Here is an 18,178-nt window from a genome sequence, read left to right on the forward strand (position 1 = left end):
GGGAGGGGTGTAGGGGCTGGAGGAGGTTAGAGATAGGGAGGGGTGTAGGGGCTGGAGGAGGTTACAGAGATAGGGAGGGGTGTAGGGGCTGGAGGAGGTTACAGAGATAGGGAGGGGTGTAGGGGCTGGAGGAGGTTACAGAGATGGGGAGGGGTGTAGGGGCGGGAGGAGGTTACAGAGATAGGGAGGGGTGTAGGGGCTGGAGGAGGTTAGAGATAGGGAGGGGTGTAGGGGCTGGAGGAGGTTACAGAGATAGGGAGGGGTGTAGGGGCTGGAGGAGGTTACAGAGATAGGGAGGGGTGTAGGGGCTGGAGGAGGTTACAGAGATAGGGAGGTGTGTAGGGGCTGGAGGAGGTTACAGAGATAGGGAGGGGTGTAGGGGCTGGAGGAGGTTACAGAGATAGGGAGGGGTGTAGGGGCTGGAGGAGGTTACAGAGATAGGGAGGGGTGTAGGGGCTGGAGGAGGTTACAGAGATAGGGAGGGGTGTAGGGGCTGGAGGAGGTTACAGAGATAGGGAGGGGTGTAGGGGCTGGAGGAGGTTACAGAGATAGGGAGGGGTGTTGGGGCTGGAGGAGGTTACAGAGATAGGGAGGGGTGTAGGGGCTGGAGGAGGTTACAGAGATAGGGAGGGGTGTAGGGGCTGAAGGAGGTTACAGAGATAGGGAGGGGTGTAGGGGCTGGAGGAGGTTACAGAGATAGGGAGGGGTGTAGGGGCGGGAGGAGGTTACAGAGATAGGGAGGGGTGTAGGGGCGGGAGGGGGTTATAGAGATAGGGAGGGGGCGAAGCCGATACTAATTTGTCAACCAACATCACTTAAAATTATCCGGTCAATGTCAGATTGCAGTTTGTGCAAACTTATGTGCAACTTGGCTGCTGTTTCCCCGACATTACAACAGCACTGACATTTTTTTTAAAAAGTACTTCATTGATTCTGAAGTGTTTCAGGGAGTTGAGGTCATCAAAGGCGCTTTAGAAATGCAGGACTTCCTTGCTTTGTACAAATATATAGTTAGCCCCGTTCCCTCCTGGTGCAGGCGGCAATACTGTTTAAATATCAAATGAGGTGCATCACCTGATGTGTGTATCGCACAGTTGTCCAAGACTCATCAAACACTCCCAGGGCAGGTACAGCACGGGGTTAGATACAGAGTAAAGCTCCCTCTACACTGTCCCATCAAACACTCCCAGGGCAGGTACAGGGGGTTAGATACAGAGTAAAGCTCCTTCTACACTGTCCCATCAAACACTCCCAGGGCAGGTACAGGGGGTTAGATACAGAGTAAAGCTCCTTCTACACTGTCCCATCAAACACTCCCAGGGCAGGTACAGCACGGAGTTAGATACAGAGTAAAGCTCCTTCTACACTGTCCCATCAAACACTCCCAGGGCAGGTACAGCATGGGGTTAGATACAGAGTAAAGCTCCTTCTACACTGTCCCATCAAACACTCCCAGGGCAGGTACAGGGGGTTAGATACAGAGTAAAGCTCCCTCTACACTGTCCCATCAAACACTCCCAGGGCAGATACAGGGGGTTAGATACAGAGTAAAGCTCCCTCTACACTGTCCCATCAAACACTCCCAGGGCAGGTACAGCATGGGTTAGATAGAGTAAAGCTCCCTCTACATTGTCCTATCAAACACTCCCAGGGCAGGTACAGCACGGGGTTAGATACAGAGTAAAGCTCCCTCTACACTGTCCCATCAAACACTCCCAGGGCAGGTACAGGGGGTTAGATACAGAGTAAAGCTCCCTCTACATTGTCCTATCAAACACTCCCAGGGCAGGTACAGCACGGGGTTAGATACAGAGTAAAGCTCCCTCTACACTGTCCCATCAAACACTCCCAGGGCAGGTACAGGGGGTTAGATACAGAGTAAAGCTCCCTCTACACTGTCCCATCAAACACTTCCGGGCAGGTACAGGGTATATTTTTAATCTCCACCCCTGCTCAGATTGAGGTTAATGAGTCATAGAAAGATGCAGTATAAAAGGAGGTAATTTGGCCCCGGGTGCTTGTACTGGCTGTGTGTGGAGCTATCCAGTTAATTTCTGTCCCCTCCCGCTGTTTCACCACAGCCCAGTAATGTTTTTTTGCCTGCAGTATTGATCCAACTCGCTTTCAGGCAGTGCATTCCCAATCATAACTTGCGGTGTGCATTTTTTTATTCGCTGCCTCGACTCTGGATCTTGTAAACCACCTTAAATCTGTGACCCCTCGTTACTGACCGTTCTGTCACTGGGGAACAGCTTTCCCCGTAACAAGACCATTCCATGATTTTGAACACCTTGTAAATCTGTTAACCTGTGGTGAATTGCAGTCCCTGCCCTAGAGACTCTACCTCGCCCCACTAACCGGTTCCAGGAGTCAAACCTGTTTCAGTGTGGTGCTGTAACGCTCTTTAATACTCGCCCTAACAGGCTGGGTTCCAGGCTCTGTATCCCAGGCCAACACCCACCGGTTGCCAGTGCTGCGGGAGCGCCGCACTGTCGGAGGGGCGGTACTGAGGGAGCGCCGCACTGTCGGAGGGGCAGTACTGAGGGAGCGGCGCACTGTCGGAGGGGCGGTGCTGAGGGAGCGCCACACTGTCGGAGGGGCGGTACTGAGGGAGCGGCGCACTGTCGGAGGGGCGGTGCTGAGGGAGCGGCGCACTGTCGGAGGGGCGTTGCTGAGGGAGCGGCGCACTGTCGGAGGGGCGTTGCTGAGGGAGCGGCGCACTGCCGGAGGGGCAGTACTGAGGGAGTGCCGCACTGTCGGAGGGGCAGTACTGAGGGAGTGCCGCACTGTCGGAGGGGCGGTACTGAGGGAGTGCTGCACTGTCGGAGGGGCAGTGCTGAGGGAGTGCCGCACTGCCGGAGGGGCAGTACTGAAGGACCACCGCACTGTCGGAGGGGCGGTGCTGAGGGAGTGCCGCACTGCCGGAGGGGCAGTACTGAGGGAGTGCCGCACTGCCGGAGGGGCAGTACTGAGGGAGTGCCGCACTGTCGGAGAGGCAGTACTGAGGGAGTGCCGCACTGCCGGAGGGGCAGTACTGAGGGAGTGCCGCACTGTCGGAGAGGCAGTACTGAGGGAGTGCCGCACTGCCGGAGGGGCAGTACTGAGGGAGTGCCGCACTGTCGGAGGGGCAGTACTGAGGGAGTGCCGCACTGTTGGAGGGGCAGTACTGAGGGAGTGCCGCACTGTCGGAGGGGCGGTGCTGAGGGAGCGCCGCACTGTCGGAGGGGCGGTGCTGAGGGAGCGCCGCACTGTTGGGCAGTACTGAGGGAGGGCCGCACTGTCGGAGGGGCGGTGCTGAGGGAGTGCCGCACTGTCGGAGGGGCGGTGCTGAGGGACCACCGCACTGTTGGGCAGTACTGAGGGAGGGCCGCACTGCCGGAGGTGCAGTATAGAACCAGGAGGAGGCCATTTAGCCCCCGGAGCCTGTTGCGCCATTCCGTGAGATCATGGCTGATCTGTGACCTAACCTCGCCGTTGCCCCATATCCATTAATACCTTTGATTCTCTCAAATCTATCAGTCTCCACTTTAACATGGCCATTTGCGGAAGAGAGTTCTAAACTTCTACCACCATTTGTGCATGTAGAAGTGTTTTCGAACTTAACTCCTGAAAAAAAAGCCTGACTCTTAATTATTCGGCCAGTCCTAGACTCCCCAACCAGCAGAAATAGCTTCTCTCACACTTGGGCGATGTGGCTTTCTATCCCATCATAAGTCGTGAGTAAATAAGTGAGCAGTTTAGGCCCGAACACAGATCCTTGCGTGACTCCCACTCGTCACATTCTGCCCTTTATCCTATCCCTGCTCTGTCTCCTGTCCCTCAATCAATTTCCTAACCAGGTCAATAATTCGTCCTCATTTACATGAGCTTCGACTTTAGCTAACTGTCTCTCATGGGGGACTTTATCTGGAAGTCTATATAAATAACATCCATGGAAATTTCCCCTGTCCACTACTTTAGTTACTACTTGCAATATACATTCATGATTTAGACGAAGGAATTGAGTGTAATATCTCCAAGTTTGCAGATGACACTAAGCTGGATGGCGGTGTGAGCTGTGAGGAGGATGCTAAGAGGCTGCAGGGTGACTTGGACAGGTTAGGTGAGTGGGCAAATGCATCGCAGATGCAGAATAATGTGGATAAATGTGAGGTTATCCACTTTGGGGGCAAAAACAGGGAGGCAGAATATTATCTGAAAGGTGACAGATTAGGAAAAGGGGAGGTGCAACGAGACCTGGGAGTCATGGTACATCAGTCATTGAAAGTTGGCATGCAGGTACAGCAGGTGGTGAAGAAAACAAATGGTATGTTGGCCTTCCTTGCGAGAAGATTTGAGTATAGGAGCAGGGAGGTCTTACTGCAGTTGTACAGGGCCTTGGTGAGGCCACACCTGGAATATTGTGTTCAGTTTTGGTCTCCTAATCAGAGGAAGGACATTTTTGCTATTGAGGGAGTGCAGCGAAGGTTCACCAGACTGATCCCTGGGATGGTGGGACTGACATATGAAGAAAGACTTGATTGACTAGGCTTATATTCACTAATTTAGAAGGATGAGAGGGGATCTCATAGAAACATATAAAATTCTGACGGGACTGGACAGGTTAGATGCAGGAAGAATGTTCCCGATGTTGGGGAAGTCCAGAACCAGGGGTCACAGTCTAAGGATAAGGGGTAAGCCATTTAGGACCGAGATGAGGAGAAACTTCTTCACCCAGAGAGTGGTGAACCTGTGGAATTCTCTACCACAGAAAGTTGTTGAGGCCAATTCACTAAATATATTCAAAAAGGAGTTAGATATGGCCCTTACAGCTAAAGGGATCAAGGGGTATGGAGAGAAAGCAGGAATGGGGTACTGAAGTTGAATGATCAGCCATGATCTTATTGAATAGTGGTGCAGGTTCGAAGGGCCGAATGGCCTACTCCTGCACCTATTTTCTATGTTTCTATGTCACCTCTTCAAAAAATTTGAACAGGTTTGTCATGCATGACCGACTTTTCACAAATCCATGCTGGCTCTCTGATCAGCTGAGAATTTTCAAGGTGTTCGGTCAATCTATCCTAAATTACAGACTAGTAATTTCCCGACAGCGTATGCTAGGCTAACCGGTCTATAATGCCCTGGTTTCCCTCCCTTGTCTTTATATCAGCCATGGCTCGGTGGGTAGCACTTGCACCTGAGTCAGATGGTTGTGGCTTCACGTCCCACTCCAGAGACTTGAGCACACAAATCTGGACGGACACTCCAGTGCTGAGGTAATGCTGCACTGTCGGAGGTGCCGTCCTTGGGGTGAGGAAGTTTATCGACGAGTCCTCGTCTGCCCCCTCAAGTGGATGTAAAAGAACAGGGGAGTTCTCTGCAGTGTCCTGGGGCAAATATTTATCCCTCAATAAACATCACTAAAACATTATCTGGTCATTATCACCTTGCTGTTTGTGGGAGCTTGCTGTGCCCAAATTGGCTACCGTGTTTCCTACATTACAACAGTGACTACACTTCAGAATAATTTCATTGGCTCTTTGGGATGTCTTGAGGTTGTGAAAGGCGCTATATCATAGAAACATAGAAAATAGGTGCAGGAGTAGGCCATTCGGCCCTTCGAGCCTACACCGCCATTCAATATGATCATGGCTGATCATTCACCTCAGTACCCCTTTCCTGCTTTCTCTCCATACCCCTTGATCCCTTTAGCCGTAAGCGCAACATCACACTCCCTTTTGAATATATCTAACGAACTGACAACATCTTTGTGGTAGAGAATTCCACAGGTTCACAATTCTGAGTGAAGAAGTTTCTCCTCATCTCAGTCCTAAATGGCTTACCCCTTATCCTTGGACTGTGATCCCTGGTTCTGGACTTCCCCAACATCGGGAACATTCTTCCTGCATCTCACCAGTCCAATCCCGTCAGAATTTTATGTTTTGATGAGATCCCCTCATTCTTCTAAACTCCAGTGTATAAAGGCCCAGTTGATCCAGTCTTTCTTCATATGTCAGTCCTGCCATCCTGGGAATCGGTCTGGTGAACCTTCGCTGCACTCCCCCAATCGTAAGAATGTCCTTTCTCAGACTGGAGACCAAAACTGAACACAATATTCCAGGTGTGGTCTCACCAGGGCCCTGTACAACTGCAGTAAGACCTCCCTGCTCCTATACTCAAATCCTCTCGAATGGAAGTCGTTTATAAAAAAAAAATAGCTGAGTGAGATGCAGATTTTTCCAATCGAAAGAAACGGTTCCCAAATTGAGAATTTTGGAAGATTATAGTAGGGGCATTGGCGATGTTTGCACCTACTGCCTTTAAAACCCTGAGATCCTTTAATCACGAAGGCTACTACTTCCCTGCTACCATGTTGCCTATCTTCCCTGTCTTGCAGCCATGTTATACCCTCCAACTTGAAGTTGTGCCTGCCCTTCATTGTACTCACTGCGTTTGTACTGAGGGAGCGCCGCACTGTCGGGGGGGCAGTACTGAGGGAGCGCCGTACTGTCGGAGGGGGCAGTACTGAGGGAGCGCCGCACTGTCGGGGGGGCAGTACTGAGGGAGCGCCGTACTGTCGGAGGGGCAGTACTGAGGGAGCGCCGCACTGTCGGAGGGGCAGTACTGAGGGAGCGCCGCACTGTCGGAGGGGCAGTACTGAGGGAGCGCCGCACTGTCGGAGGGGCAGTACTGAGGGAGCGCCGCACTGTCGGAGGGGCAGTACTGAGGGAGCGCCGCACTGTCGGAGGGGCAGTACTGAGGGAGCGCCGCACTGTCGGAGGGGCAGTACTGAGGGAGCGCCGCACTGTCGGAGGGGCAGTACTGAGGGAGCGCCGCACTGTCGGAGGGGCAGTACTGAGGGCGGCCAGTACTGAGGGAGCGCGCACTGTGGGAGGGCAGTACTGTGAGGGAGAGCCGCACTGTTGGAGGGGCAGTACTGAGGGAGCACCGCACTGTCGGAGGGGCAGTACTGAGGGGGCAGTACTGAGGGAGTGCCGCACTGTCGGAGATAACAATGCTGAGGGGGGGCAGTACTGAGGGAGCGCCGCACTGTCGGAGAGACAGTACTGAGGGAGCGCCGTACTGTCGGAGGGGCAGTACTGAGGGGGCAGTACTGAGGGAGTGCCGCACTGTCGGAGATAACAATACTGAGGGGGGGCAGTACTGAGGGAGTGCCGCACTGTCGGAGGGGCAGTACTGAGGGAGCGCCGTACTGTCGGGGGGGGCAGTACTGAGGGAGCGCCGCACTGTCGGAGATAACAATACTGAGGGGGGGCAGTACTGAGGGAGCGCCGCACTGTCGGAGAGACAGTACTGAGGGAGCGCCGTACTGTCGGAGGGGCAGTACTGAGGGGGCAGTACTGAGGGAGCGCCGCACTGTCGGAGGGGCAGTACTGAGGGAGCGCCGCACTGTCGGAGGGGCAGTACTGAGGGAGCGCCGCACTGTCGGAGGGGCAGTACTGAGGGAGCGCCGCACTGTCGGAGGGGCAGTACTGAGGGAGCGCCGCACTGTCGGAGGGGCAGTACTGAGGGAGCGCCGCACTGTCGGAGGGGCAGTACTGAGGGAGCGCCGCACTGTCGGAGGGGCAGTACTGAGGGAGCGCCGCACTGTCGGAGGGGCAGTACTGAGGGAGCGCCGCACTGTCGGAGGGGCAGTACTGAGGGAGCGCCGCACTGTCGGAGGGGCAGTACTGAGGGAGAGCCGTACTGTCGGAGGGGCAGTACTGAGGGAGCACCGCACTGTCGGAGGGGCAGTACTGAGGGAGTGCCGCACTGTCGGAGGGGCAGTACTGAGGGAGCGCCGTACTGTCGGAGGGGCAGTACTGAGGGAGCGCCGCACTGTCGGAGGGGAAGTACTGAGGGAGCGCCGCACTGTCGGAGGGGAAGTACTGAGGGAGCGCCGCACTGTCGGAGGGGCAGTACTGAGGGAGCGCCGTATTGTCGGAGGGGCAGTACTGAGGGAGCGCCGCACTGTCGGAGGGGCAGTACTGAGGGAGTGCCGCACTGTCGGAGGGGCAGTACTGAGGGAGCGCCGCACTGTCGGAGGGGCAGTACTGAGGGAGCGCCGTACTGTCGGAGGGGCAGTACTGAGGGAGCGCCGCACTGTCGGAGGGGAAGCACTGAGGGAGCGCCGCACTGTCGGAGGGGAAGTACTGAGGGAGTGCCACACTGTCGGAGGGGCAGTACTGAGGGAGCACCACACTGTCGGAGGGGCAGTACTGAGGGAGAGCCGCACTGTTGGAGGTGCCCTTTTTCAGATGAGACGTTAAACCGAGGGCGCAGATGTAAAATTGCATAACACGATTGGAAGAGCAGGGGAGATATCCCCTGTTCTCGGGCCCAATAATTATCCTTCTACCAACATCGCTGAACAACATGACCTGCTCATTTATCACATTGCTGTTTTTGTGTGAGCTTCTTGTGTGCCAATTGGCTGCCGCATTTCCCTGCTTTCAGTGTGACTACACTTCAAAAAGTACTTCATTGGCTGTGAAGCGTATCGGGACGTCCTGACGTGGTAAAAGACACGATGGAAATGTGTCAAGTTATACAGCGTAACGTGAGGCCATTTGGGAAAAAGGGAGTTTAAAAAAAAAATCATTCTCAAAGAAAAAGACAGACTTGCATTTACATGGCGCCTTTCATGTCCACCGGACGTCTCAATGTGCTTTAAAGCCAATGAAGTACTTTTGGAGTGCAGTCACTGTTGTAATGTGGGAAACACAGCAGCCAACTTGCGCACAGCAAGCTCCCACAAACAGCAATGTGATAATGGCCAGATAATAGATTTTTTTTTTTTGCTTATGTTGATTGAGGGATAAACTATTGGCCAGGACACCGGGGAGATCACCTCTGCTCTAATTCGAAATAGTGCCCTGGGATCTTTTACGTCCACCATAGAGGGCAGATGTCTCATCCGAAAGATGGCACCTCCGACAGTGCAGCACTCCCTCAGCCCTCTGAACTCCTTCACGGCAAATGAGCCAAAGGTGGGCAGAGGAAACGTTACAAGGGACCACCCTCAAAGCCCTCCCTGATATAAAGTACAACATTTCCACCGACACCTGGGAGTCCCTGGGCCCAAAGACCAGTCCGCCCCTAAGTGGAGGGAGTGCATCCGGGAGGGGGCTGAGCACCTCGAGTCTCGTCGCCGAGAGCGCGCAGAAACCAAGCGCAGGCAGCGGAAGGAGCGTGCGGCAAACCAGTCCCACCCTCCCCTTCCCTCAACGTCTGTCTGTCCCACCTGTGACGGGGACTGTGGTTCTCGTATTGGACTGTTCAGCCACCTAAGGACTCGTCCTCGATTCTGAGGGACTGCCTATGATGACTGGAGTGTCAGTCCTAGATTTCTTTGTGCTCAAGTCCCTGGAGTGGGACTTGTTTCCCACAAGCTTCTGACTCAGAGGCGAGTGCGAGGCACTGAACTACAGCTGACTGAATGTGAGTGTCGCTGGCGTAGCAACACAGGTACAGGAGTTGGCCATTTGCCCATTCCAGTCTGTTCCACGCCATTCAGTGAGCTCGTGGCTGATCTGTATCTTGACTCCATCGGCCCACCGTGGTTCCGTACCCCTCAATATCCTTACCCAACAAAAATTAATCTCTGTTTCGAAATTTACAAATTACTCCCCGGCTGCAACAGCTTTGTTGGGGAAGCGGGGAGGGAGTTCCAGACGGGACAGGTTAGATGCAGGAAGAATGTTCCCGATGTTGGGGGAAGTCCAGAACCAGGGGTCACAGTCGAAGGATAAGGGGTAAGCCATTTAGGACCGAGATGAGGAGAAACTTCTTCACCCAGAGAGTGGTGAACCTGTGGAATTCTCTACAACAGAGAGTTGTTGAGGCCAGTTCGTTGGATATATTCAAGAGGGAGCTAGATGTGGCCCTTACGGCTAAAGGGGTATATGGAGAGAAAGCAGGAGCGGGGTACTGAAGGAATGATCAGCCGTGATCATATTGAATGGTGGTGCAGGCTCGAAGGGCCGAATGGCCTGCTCCTGCACCTATTTTCTATGTTTCTATTTCCTCTCGCCCTTAGTGTGAAGAAGTGCTCACTGAGATCACCCTGAACAGGCTTGCTCTCATTTTAAGATTGCACCTCCTTATTCTGGGCTCCCCGCACCAGAGGGGATAAGGGGATCGGGCAGACAGAGCGGAACGAGCAATTCCTTTAATCAGAAAACACCTGGATCAGATCGCCCCCATAATCTTTACTCGAGGGACGCAGGCCCAGTCTGTGCAACCTGTCGGGGCTTTAACCTTTTTGTGTCAGCTGTGGTTCAGTGGGTCGCACACTCGCCTCCCGAGTCTGAAGGTTGTGGGTTCAAGCTTCTCCAGGGATTTGAGCAACACAAATCTAGGCTGACACTCCCAGTGCAGGACTGAGGGGCTGCTGGCTGTACTGTCAGAGGGTGCCGTCTTTTGGATGAGACGTTAAACCGAGGCCCCGTCTGCCCCCCTCAGGTAGATGCGAACGGAACCCCAAGAGAGGCATGAGTTCGGGGCCAGGGGCAGCACGGGGGCCCAGCCCACACTGTGCGATATGTGCGCGTACTAGGCCCGTGCAGCAGAGCTGGTCTCCAGACGTCCTGGTTAACCCTTGCCACTGGACCAAGACCTAGCTCTGTCGAGCCCGTGTGGTGGCTGGTGTGCAACGGGTCACCCCACGTTAAAAAAATCCACCCACAGGCATCTTCCACCCTTCGATGTAGTTTGGGATCTGGAATATTTGAAACACCTGTGAACTCATCCTTTTTTGGCATGCAAGCAAATCCTCGTTTTGAGGGACTGCCTATGATAATGAAACGATCTCACGGCACTATTTCGAAGATGAGCAGGGGAGTTCTACCCTGGTGTGCTGGCTAATATTTACCCCTCAAACAACATCATAAAAACAGATTATCTGCCCATTATCACATTGCTGTTTGTGGGAGCTTGCTGTGCTCAAATTGGCTGCTGTGTTTCGCACATTACAACAGTGATTACACTTCGAAAAATATTTAGAACATAAGAAATAGGAAGAGGAGTAGGCCATACGGCCCCTCGAGCCTGCTCTGCCATTTAATAAGATCATTGATCCGATCATAGACTGAGCTCCACTTCCCCCCCCACCCCCATCGCTCAAGAAACTGTCTATCTCCCTCTTAAATATATTCAATGTCCCAACCTCCACAGCTCTCTGAGGCAGAGAATTCCACAGATTTACAACCCTCTGAGAAAAGAAATTTCTCCTCATCTCAGTTTTAAATGGGCGGCCCCGAATTCTGAGATTATGCCCCCTAGTTCTAGTCTCCCCCATCAGTGGAAACATCCTCTCTGCATCCACCTTATCAAGCCCCCCTCAGAATCTTATACCTTTCGATAAGATCACACCTCAGTACTTCATTGGCTGTAAAGCGCTTTGAGACAGACGTCTGGTGGTCGTGAAAGGCGCTACAGAAATCCAAGTTTTACTTTTTGGTCCCCGTGTCATTCTGGTGCATCTGTGCTGCACTTGCTCGAAGGCCAATGTCCTTCCTGAACTGCGGAGCCCAGAACTGAACACACTAACTCTAAATGGGCTCTGGGGTTTATGTAAACTGCGATAGAAAGACTCTGCGAGAATGTCGCTGTTTAACTGATCGTGGTTTATTTTCTGCTCTTCCCCACTCCTGATTGGCGATGCAGGACCAGTGTTGCATCTTAAACCAACACCGTGGAAGGATACGTTGAAGGAGACGGGGATACTGCACGGCATCCAGGTAAGGAATCCAGCAGGGCATTGACCCGGGGGTCGGGGGGCTGACTGGGCGTTTGATGGGACAGTGTAGAGGGAGCTTTACTCTGTATCTAACCCCGTGCTGTACCTGCCCCGGGAGTGTTTGATGGGACAGTGTAGAGGGAGCTTTACTCTGTATCTAACCCCCTGTACCTGCCCTGGGAGTGTTTGATGGGACAGTGTAGAGGGAGCTTTACTCTGTATCTAACCCCCTGTACCTGCCCTGGGAGTGTTTGATGGGGACAGTGTAGAGGGAGCTTTACTCTGTATCATACCCCCTGTACCTGCCCTGGGAGTGTTTGATGGGACAGTGTAGAGGGAGCTTTACTCTGTATTGAACCCCGTGCTGTACCTGCCCTGGGAGTGTGAGATGGGACAGTGTAGAGGGAGCTTTACTCTGTATCTAACCCCGTGCTGTACCTGCCCTGGAGTGTTTGATGGGGACAGTGTAGAGGGAGCTTTACTCTGTATCTAACTCCCGTGCTGTACCTCTAACACCCCACCCTCTTTTCTCCCTGCAGGTGGGGTGTTCTTCAGCGCCGTCGAGCAGAGACTGGGTCAGCAGGGGACCCAGTACCTGGACAGCTCGTCCCCGCGACCGGCTGTCCAGAATGTGGTCAGCACCCAGCATGCCCTGCAGCAGGTACCCGCCACCTTGGCTACGCTGCAGCTCGCGGAGAGTGTCGGTGGTGGAGGAGGAGCGTGTAAGATGCAGACCAGCTCTCCTCTACACTACAACGCACACCAGAAACAGGTATTGCATTGTATTTACAGCACTGATTCGAGCAATTTGGCCCAACTTGTCCACACGTGTCTCTTCCCCTATCGTCACCATCGGCGGTCTCTCGAAGCGGAGGATGACTTGCTTCCACGCCAAAAAAAGGATATGTTCGCGAGTGTTTCAATGAAGGACCTAATATTCCAGATCCCGAACTACATCCTGAAGGGTGGGAGATGCCTGTGCGTGGATTGTTGTAACGTGGGGTGACCGTTACACACCAGCCACCACACGGGGCTCGACAGAGCTCGGTCTTGGTCCCGTGGCGAGGGTTAACCAGGACGACTGGAGACCAGCTCTGCTGCCCCTCCCACCCCAACCACATCTAACCCCATCAACATAAAGACTTGCATTTATATAGCGCCTTTCACGCTCACCAGATGTCTCGAAGCGCTTTACAGCCAATGAAGTACTTTTGGAGTGTAGTCACTGTTGTAATGTGGGAAACGCGGCAGCCAATTTGCGCACAGCAAGCTCCCAAACACAGCAGTGTAATAATGACCCAGATAATCTGTTTTTATGTTATCTTGATTGAGGGGTAAATATTGGCCCCAGGACACCGGGGTAACTCTCCTGTTGCTCTTAGAAATAGTGCCATGGGATCTTTTACGTCCACCTACATTACAACAGTAATTACACAGATGTCCGGTTGTCGTCAAAGGCACGATATAAATGCAAGCCTTTTTTCACCTGAGAGCAGATGGGGCTTTGCTTTAACATCTCATCCGGAAGAAGGCACCTCTGACAGTGCAGCACTTCCATCAGCACTGTACTGGAGTCAGAAACATAGAAAATAGGTGCAGGAGTAGGCCATTCGGCCTTTCGAGCCTGCACCGCCATTCAATATGATCACGGCCGATCATTCACCTCAGTACCCCGCTCCTACCTTCTCTCCATACCCCTTGGTCCCTTTTGCCTTAAGGGCCACATCTAACACTCTTTTGAATATATCTAACGAATTGGCCTCAACAACCTTTCTGTGGTAGAGAATTCCACAGGTTCACAATTCCCTGAGTGAAGAAGTTTCTCTTCATCTCGGTCCTAAGTGGCCTACCCCATATCCTTAGACTGTGACCCCTGGTTCTGGACTTCTCCAACATCGGCAACATTCTTTCTGCATCTAACCTGTCCAATCCCGTCAGAATTTTATGTTTCTATGAGATCCCCTCTCATTCTTCTAAATTCCAGTGAATATAAGCCTAGTCGATCCAGTCTTTCTTCATATGACAGTCCTGCCATCCCGGGAATCAGTCTGGTGAACCTTTGTTGCACTCCCTCAATAGCAAAAATGTCCTTCCTCAAATTAGGAGACCAAAACTGCACACACTATTCCAGGTGAGGCCTCACCAAGGCCCTGCACAACTGCAGTAAGACCTCCCTGCTCCGATACTCAAATCCCCAAGCAATTAAGAACATGAGTAGGCCATCTCGCCCCTCGAGCCTGCTCCGCCATTCAACAAGATCATGGCTGATCTGGCCGTGGACTCAGCTCCACTTACCCGCCCGCTCCCCGTAACCCTTAATTCCCTTATTGGTTAAAAATCTTATCTATCTGTGACTTGAATACATTCAATGAGCTCGCCTCAACTGCTTCCTTGGGCAGAGAATTCCACAGATTCACAACCTCTCGGAGAAGAAATTCCTTCTCAACTCTGTTTTAAATTGGCTCCCCCGTATTTTGAGGCTGTGCCCCCTAGTTCTAGTCTCCCCAACCAGAGGAAATAACCTCTCTGCCTCTATCTTGTCTATCCCTTTCATTATTTTAAATGTTTCTATAAGATCACCCCTCATCCTTCTGAACTCCAACGAGTAAAGACCTAGTTTACTCAATCTATCATCATAAGGTAACCCCCTCATCTCCGGAATCAGCCTTGTGAATCGTCTCTGTACCCCTTCCAAAGCTAGTCTATCCTTCCTTAAGTAAGGTGACCAAAACTGCACGCAGTACTCCAGATGCGGCCTCACCAATACCCTGTACAGTTGCAGCAGGACCTCCCTGCTTTTGTACTCCATCCCTCTCGCAATGAAGGCCAACATTCCATTCGCCTTCCTGATTACCTGCTGCACCTGCAAACTAACTTTTTGGGATTCATGTGTTTTATAGGTAGACTCTAAAAGAGTTTCATGCACAAGGACCCCCAGGTCCCTCTGCACCGCAGCATGTTGTAATTTCTCCCCATTCAAATAATAATCCCTTTTACTATTTTTTATCCAAGGTGGATGACCTCACATTTTCCGACATTGTATTCCATCTGCCAAACCTTAGCCCATTCGCTTAACCTATCTAAATCTCTTTGCAGCCTCTCTGTCCTTTACACAACCAGCTTTCCCACTAATCTTTGTGTCATCTGCAAATTTTGTTACACTACACTCTGTCCCCTCTTCCAGGTCATCTATATATATTGTAAACAGTTGTGGTCCCAGCACCGATCCCTGTGGCACACCACTAACCACCAATTTCCAACCCGAAATGGACCCATTTATCCCGACTCTCTGCTTTCTGTTAGCCAGCCAATTCTCTATCCATGCTAATACATTTCCTCTGACTCCGCGTACCTTTATCTTCCGCAGTAACCTTTTGTGTGGCACCTTATCGAATGCCTTCTGGAAATCTAAATACACCGCATCCATCGGTACACCTCTATCCACCATACTCGTTATATCAAAGAATTCCAGTAAATTAGTTAAACATGATTTCCCCTTCATAAATCCATGTTGCGTCTACTTGATTGCACTATTCCTATCCAGATGTCCCGCTATTTCTTCCTTAATGATAGCTTCAAGCATTTTCCCCACTACAGATGTTAAACTAACCGGCCTATAGTTACCTGCCTTTTGTCTGCCCCCTTTTTTAAACAGGCGTTACATTAGCTGCTTTCCAATTCGCTGGTACCTCCCCAGAGTCCAGAGAATTTTGGTAGATTATAACTAATACATCTGCTATAACTTCCGCCATCTCTTTTAATACCCTGGGATGCATTTCATCAGGACCAGGGGACTTGTCTACCTCGAGATCCATTAGCCTGTCCAGCACTGCCCTCCTAGTGATAGTGATTATCTCAAGGTCCTCCCTTCCCACATTCCCATGACCAGCAATTTTTGGCATGGTTTTTGTGTCTTCCACTGTGAAGACCGCAGCAAAATAATTGTTTAAGGTCTCCGCCATTTCCACATTTCCCATTATTAAATCCCCCATCTCATCATCTAAGGGACCAACATTTACTTTAGTCACTCTTTTCCGTTTTATATATCGATAAAAGCTTTTACTATCTGTTTTTATATTTTGCGCAAGTTTACTTTCGTAATCTATCTTTCCTTTCTTTATTGCTTTCTTAGTCATTCTTTGCTGTCGTTTAAAATTTTCCCAATCTTCTAGTTTCCCACTAACCTTGGCCACCTTATACGCATTGGTTTTTAATTTGATACTCTCCTTTATTTCCTTGGTTATCCTTGGCTGGTTATACCTTCTCTTACCGCCCTTTTTCACGAATATATTTTTGTTGAGCACTATGAAAGAGCTCCTTAAAAGTCCTCCACTGTTCCTCAATTATGCCACCGTTTAGTCTGTGTTCCCAGTCTACTTTAGCCAACTCTGCCTTCATCCCACTGTAGTCCCCTTTGTTTAAGCATAGTACGCTCGTTTGAGACACTACTTCCTCACCCTCAATCTGTATTACAAATTCAACCATACCGTGATCACTCATCCGAGAGGATCTTTTACTAGTAGATTGTTTATTATTCCTGTCTCATTACACAGGACCAGATCTAAGATAGCTTGCTCCCTTGTAGGTTCTGTAACATACTGTTCTAAGAAACAATCCCGTATGCATTCTATGAATTCCTCCTCCAGGCTACTCCGTGCGATTTGATTTGACCAATCGATATGTAGGTTAAAATCCCCCATGATTACTGTCGTTCCTTTTTCACATGCCTCCATTATTCCCTTGATTATTGCCCGCCCCACCATGAAGTTATTATTTGGGGGCCTATAAACTACGTTCACCAGTGACTTTTCCCCCTTACTATCTCTAATCTCCACCCACAATGATTTGACATTTTGTTCATTAGAGCCAATATCGTCTCTCTCAACTGCCCTGATATCATCCTTTATGAACAGAGCTACCCCACCTCCTTTCCCTCCTTGTTTACCTTTCCGAATTGTCAGATACCCCTGTATGTTTAATTCCCAGTCTTGGCCACCCTGCAACCACGTTTCTGTAATGGCCACCAAATCATACCCATTTGTAATGATTTGTGCCGTCAACTCATTTACTTTATTTCGAAAGCTGCGTGCATTTAGGTAGTGTTTTAATCCTAGTTTTTAATCCATGATTTTTAGTTTTGACTCCCCTGCAGCCCCTTTATATTCATACATATTGTCCCTTCCTATCACCTTGTGGTTTACACTTACCCCCGTGCTACTCTGCTCTGTTGCCTCCTGCCTTTTGCATTCTTTCTTGGGGTCCTGTTCATCTGAGCTCTCACCCACTCTAACTAGCTCAGAGCCCTCTCTGCCATTTGCTTTCTTTACTGCCTGCTGTACCTGCATCCCTACTTTCAATGACTGATGTACCATGGCACCCAGGTCCCGTTGCACCTCCCCTTTTACTAATCTGTCACCATTCAGATAATCTGCCTTCCTGTTTTTAACCACCAAAGTGGATAACCTCACATTTACCCACATTATACTGCATCAGCCGCGATTTATGTGCTCAAGTCCCAGTGGGACTTGAACCCACAATCTTCTAACTCGGGCGAGTGTGGTGCCCACTGAGCCCCAACTGACACTCAACATATCTTTCAATTCCTTTCTCCCTCCTGTTTATCTGACTTCCCCATAAATGGATCTCTGCCATCCGTCTCAACCACTCCACGTGGTAGCGCGTTCCACATTCTCGCCACTCTGAACATTAGGTGCAGGAGTAGGCCTTGCGGACACTTGAGACTGCTCCGCGTTCAATAAGACCGCGACTGTTCTTCGCCTTCAACTCCACTTTCCCACCCTATCCCTCGATTCCCGTCGAGTCCAGAAATCTAGCCCTCCCGGCCTTGAATGTACTCAACGACTGAGCCTCTGAGTCGGAGAATTTCGGAGATTCGCAACCTTCTGAGTGAAGATATTTCGACTCATCTCGGCCTTAAATGGCCAGACCCCTTATCCTGAGACGATGACTGACGATCCGTGTGCAGGCAGCGGTCTGGAGGTCCTGCTCAGGCTACTTACCGGCTTTTCAATGCTAGTCGCTGGTGCAAAGATTTGAATGTGCCGTGCGCCATTTACAGGGAACATTGTGACCCCGGGTTCCAGACTCTAGCCAGGGGGAAGCGAGCTTTCAACATCTGCCTTGCCAAGTCCCCTTAAGAATTTTATACATTTCATTGAGATCACCTCCCATTCTTAACTGCTCACCACCACCTTCTCAAGGGCAATTAGAGGTGGGCAATAAATGCTAGCGATGCGGACATCCCAGGAACGAATTTTCTAAAAAGTACAAGCTCAGTTTACTCTGGTGAAAGAAGTTTCTCCCGAATTCACTGTTGGATTGATTAGTGACTGCCTTATATTTATGGGCCTGAGTTCTGGTCTCACTGGCCAGTGGAAGCATCTTCTCTACGTCTACCCGATCAAATCCTTTCATAATTTTCAAGACTTTGAATCAGGT

At 51.1% G+C, this 18,178-nt stretch overlaps 1 protein-coding gene across 1 annotated transcript in view; it reads left to right on the top strand.

Moving 5' to 3' along the window:
• Positions 1-18,178, top strand: part of srcap (Snf2-related CREBBP activator protein) — a 117,529-nt gene that overhangs the window by 5,975 nt on the left and 93,376 nt on the right. Inside the window, exon 2 of the mRNA XM_070870171.1 lies at positions 11,647-11,720. Coding sequence (XP_070726272.1) covers positions 11,647-11,720 — 74 coding nt within the window. The remainder of the gene's footprint in view (positions 1-11,646; positions 11,721-18,178) is intronic.

Source organism: Pristiophorus japonicus, unplaced genomic scaffold, assembly GCF_044704955.1.
Source record: "Pristiophorus japonicus isolate sPriJap1 unplaced genomic scaffold, sPriJap1.hap1 HAP1_SCAFFOLD_118, whole genome shotgun sequence".
NCBI classification, from domain to species: Eukaryota; Metazoa; Chordata; class Chondrichthyes; family Pristiophoridae; genus Pristiophorus; species Pristiophorus japonicus.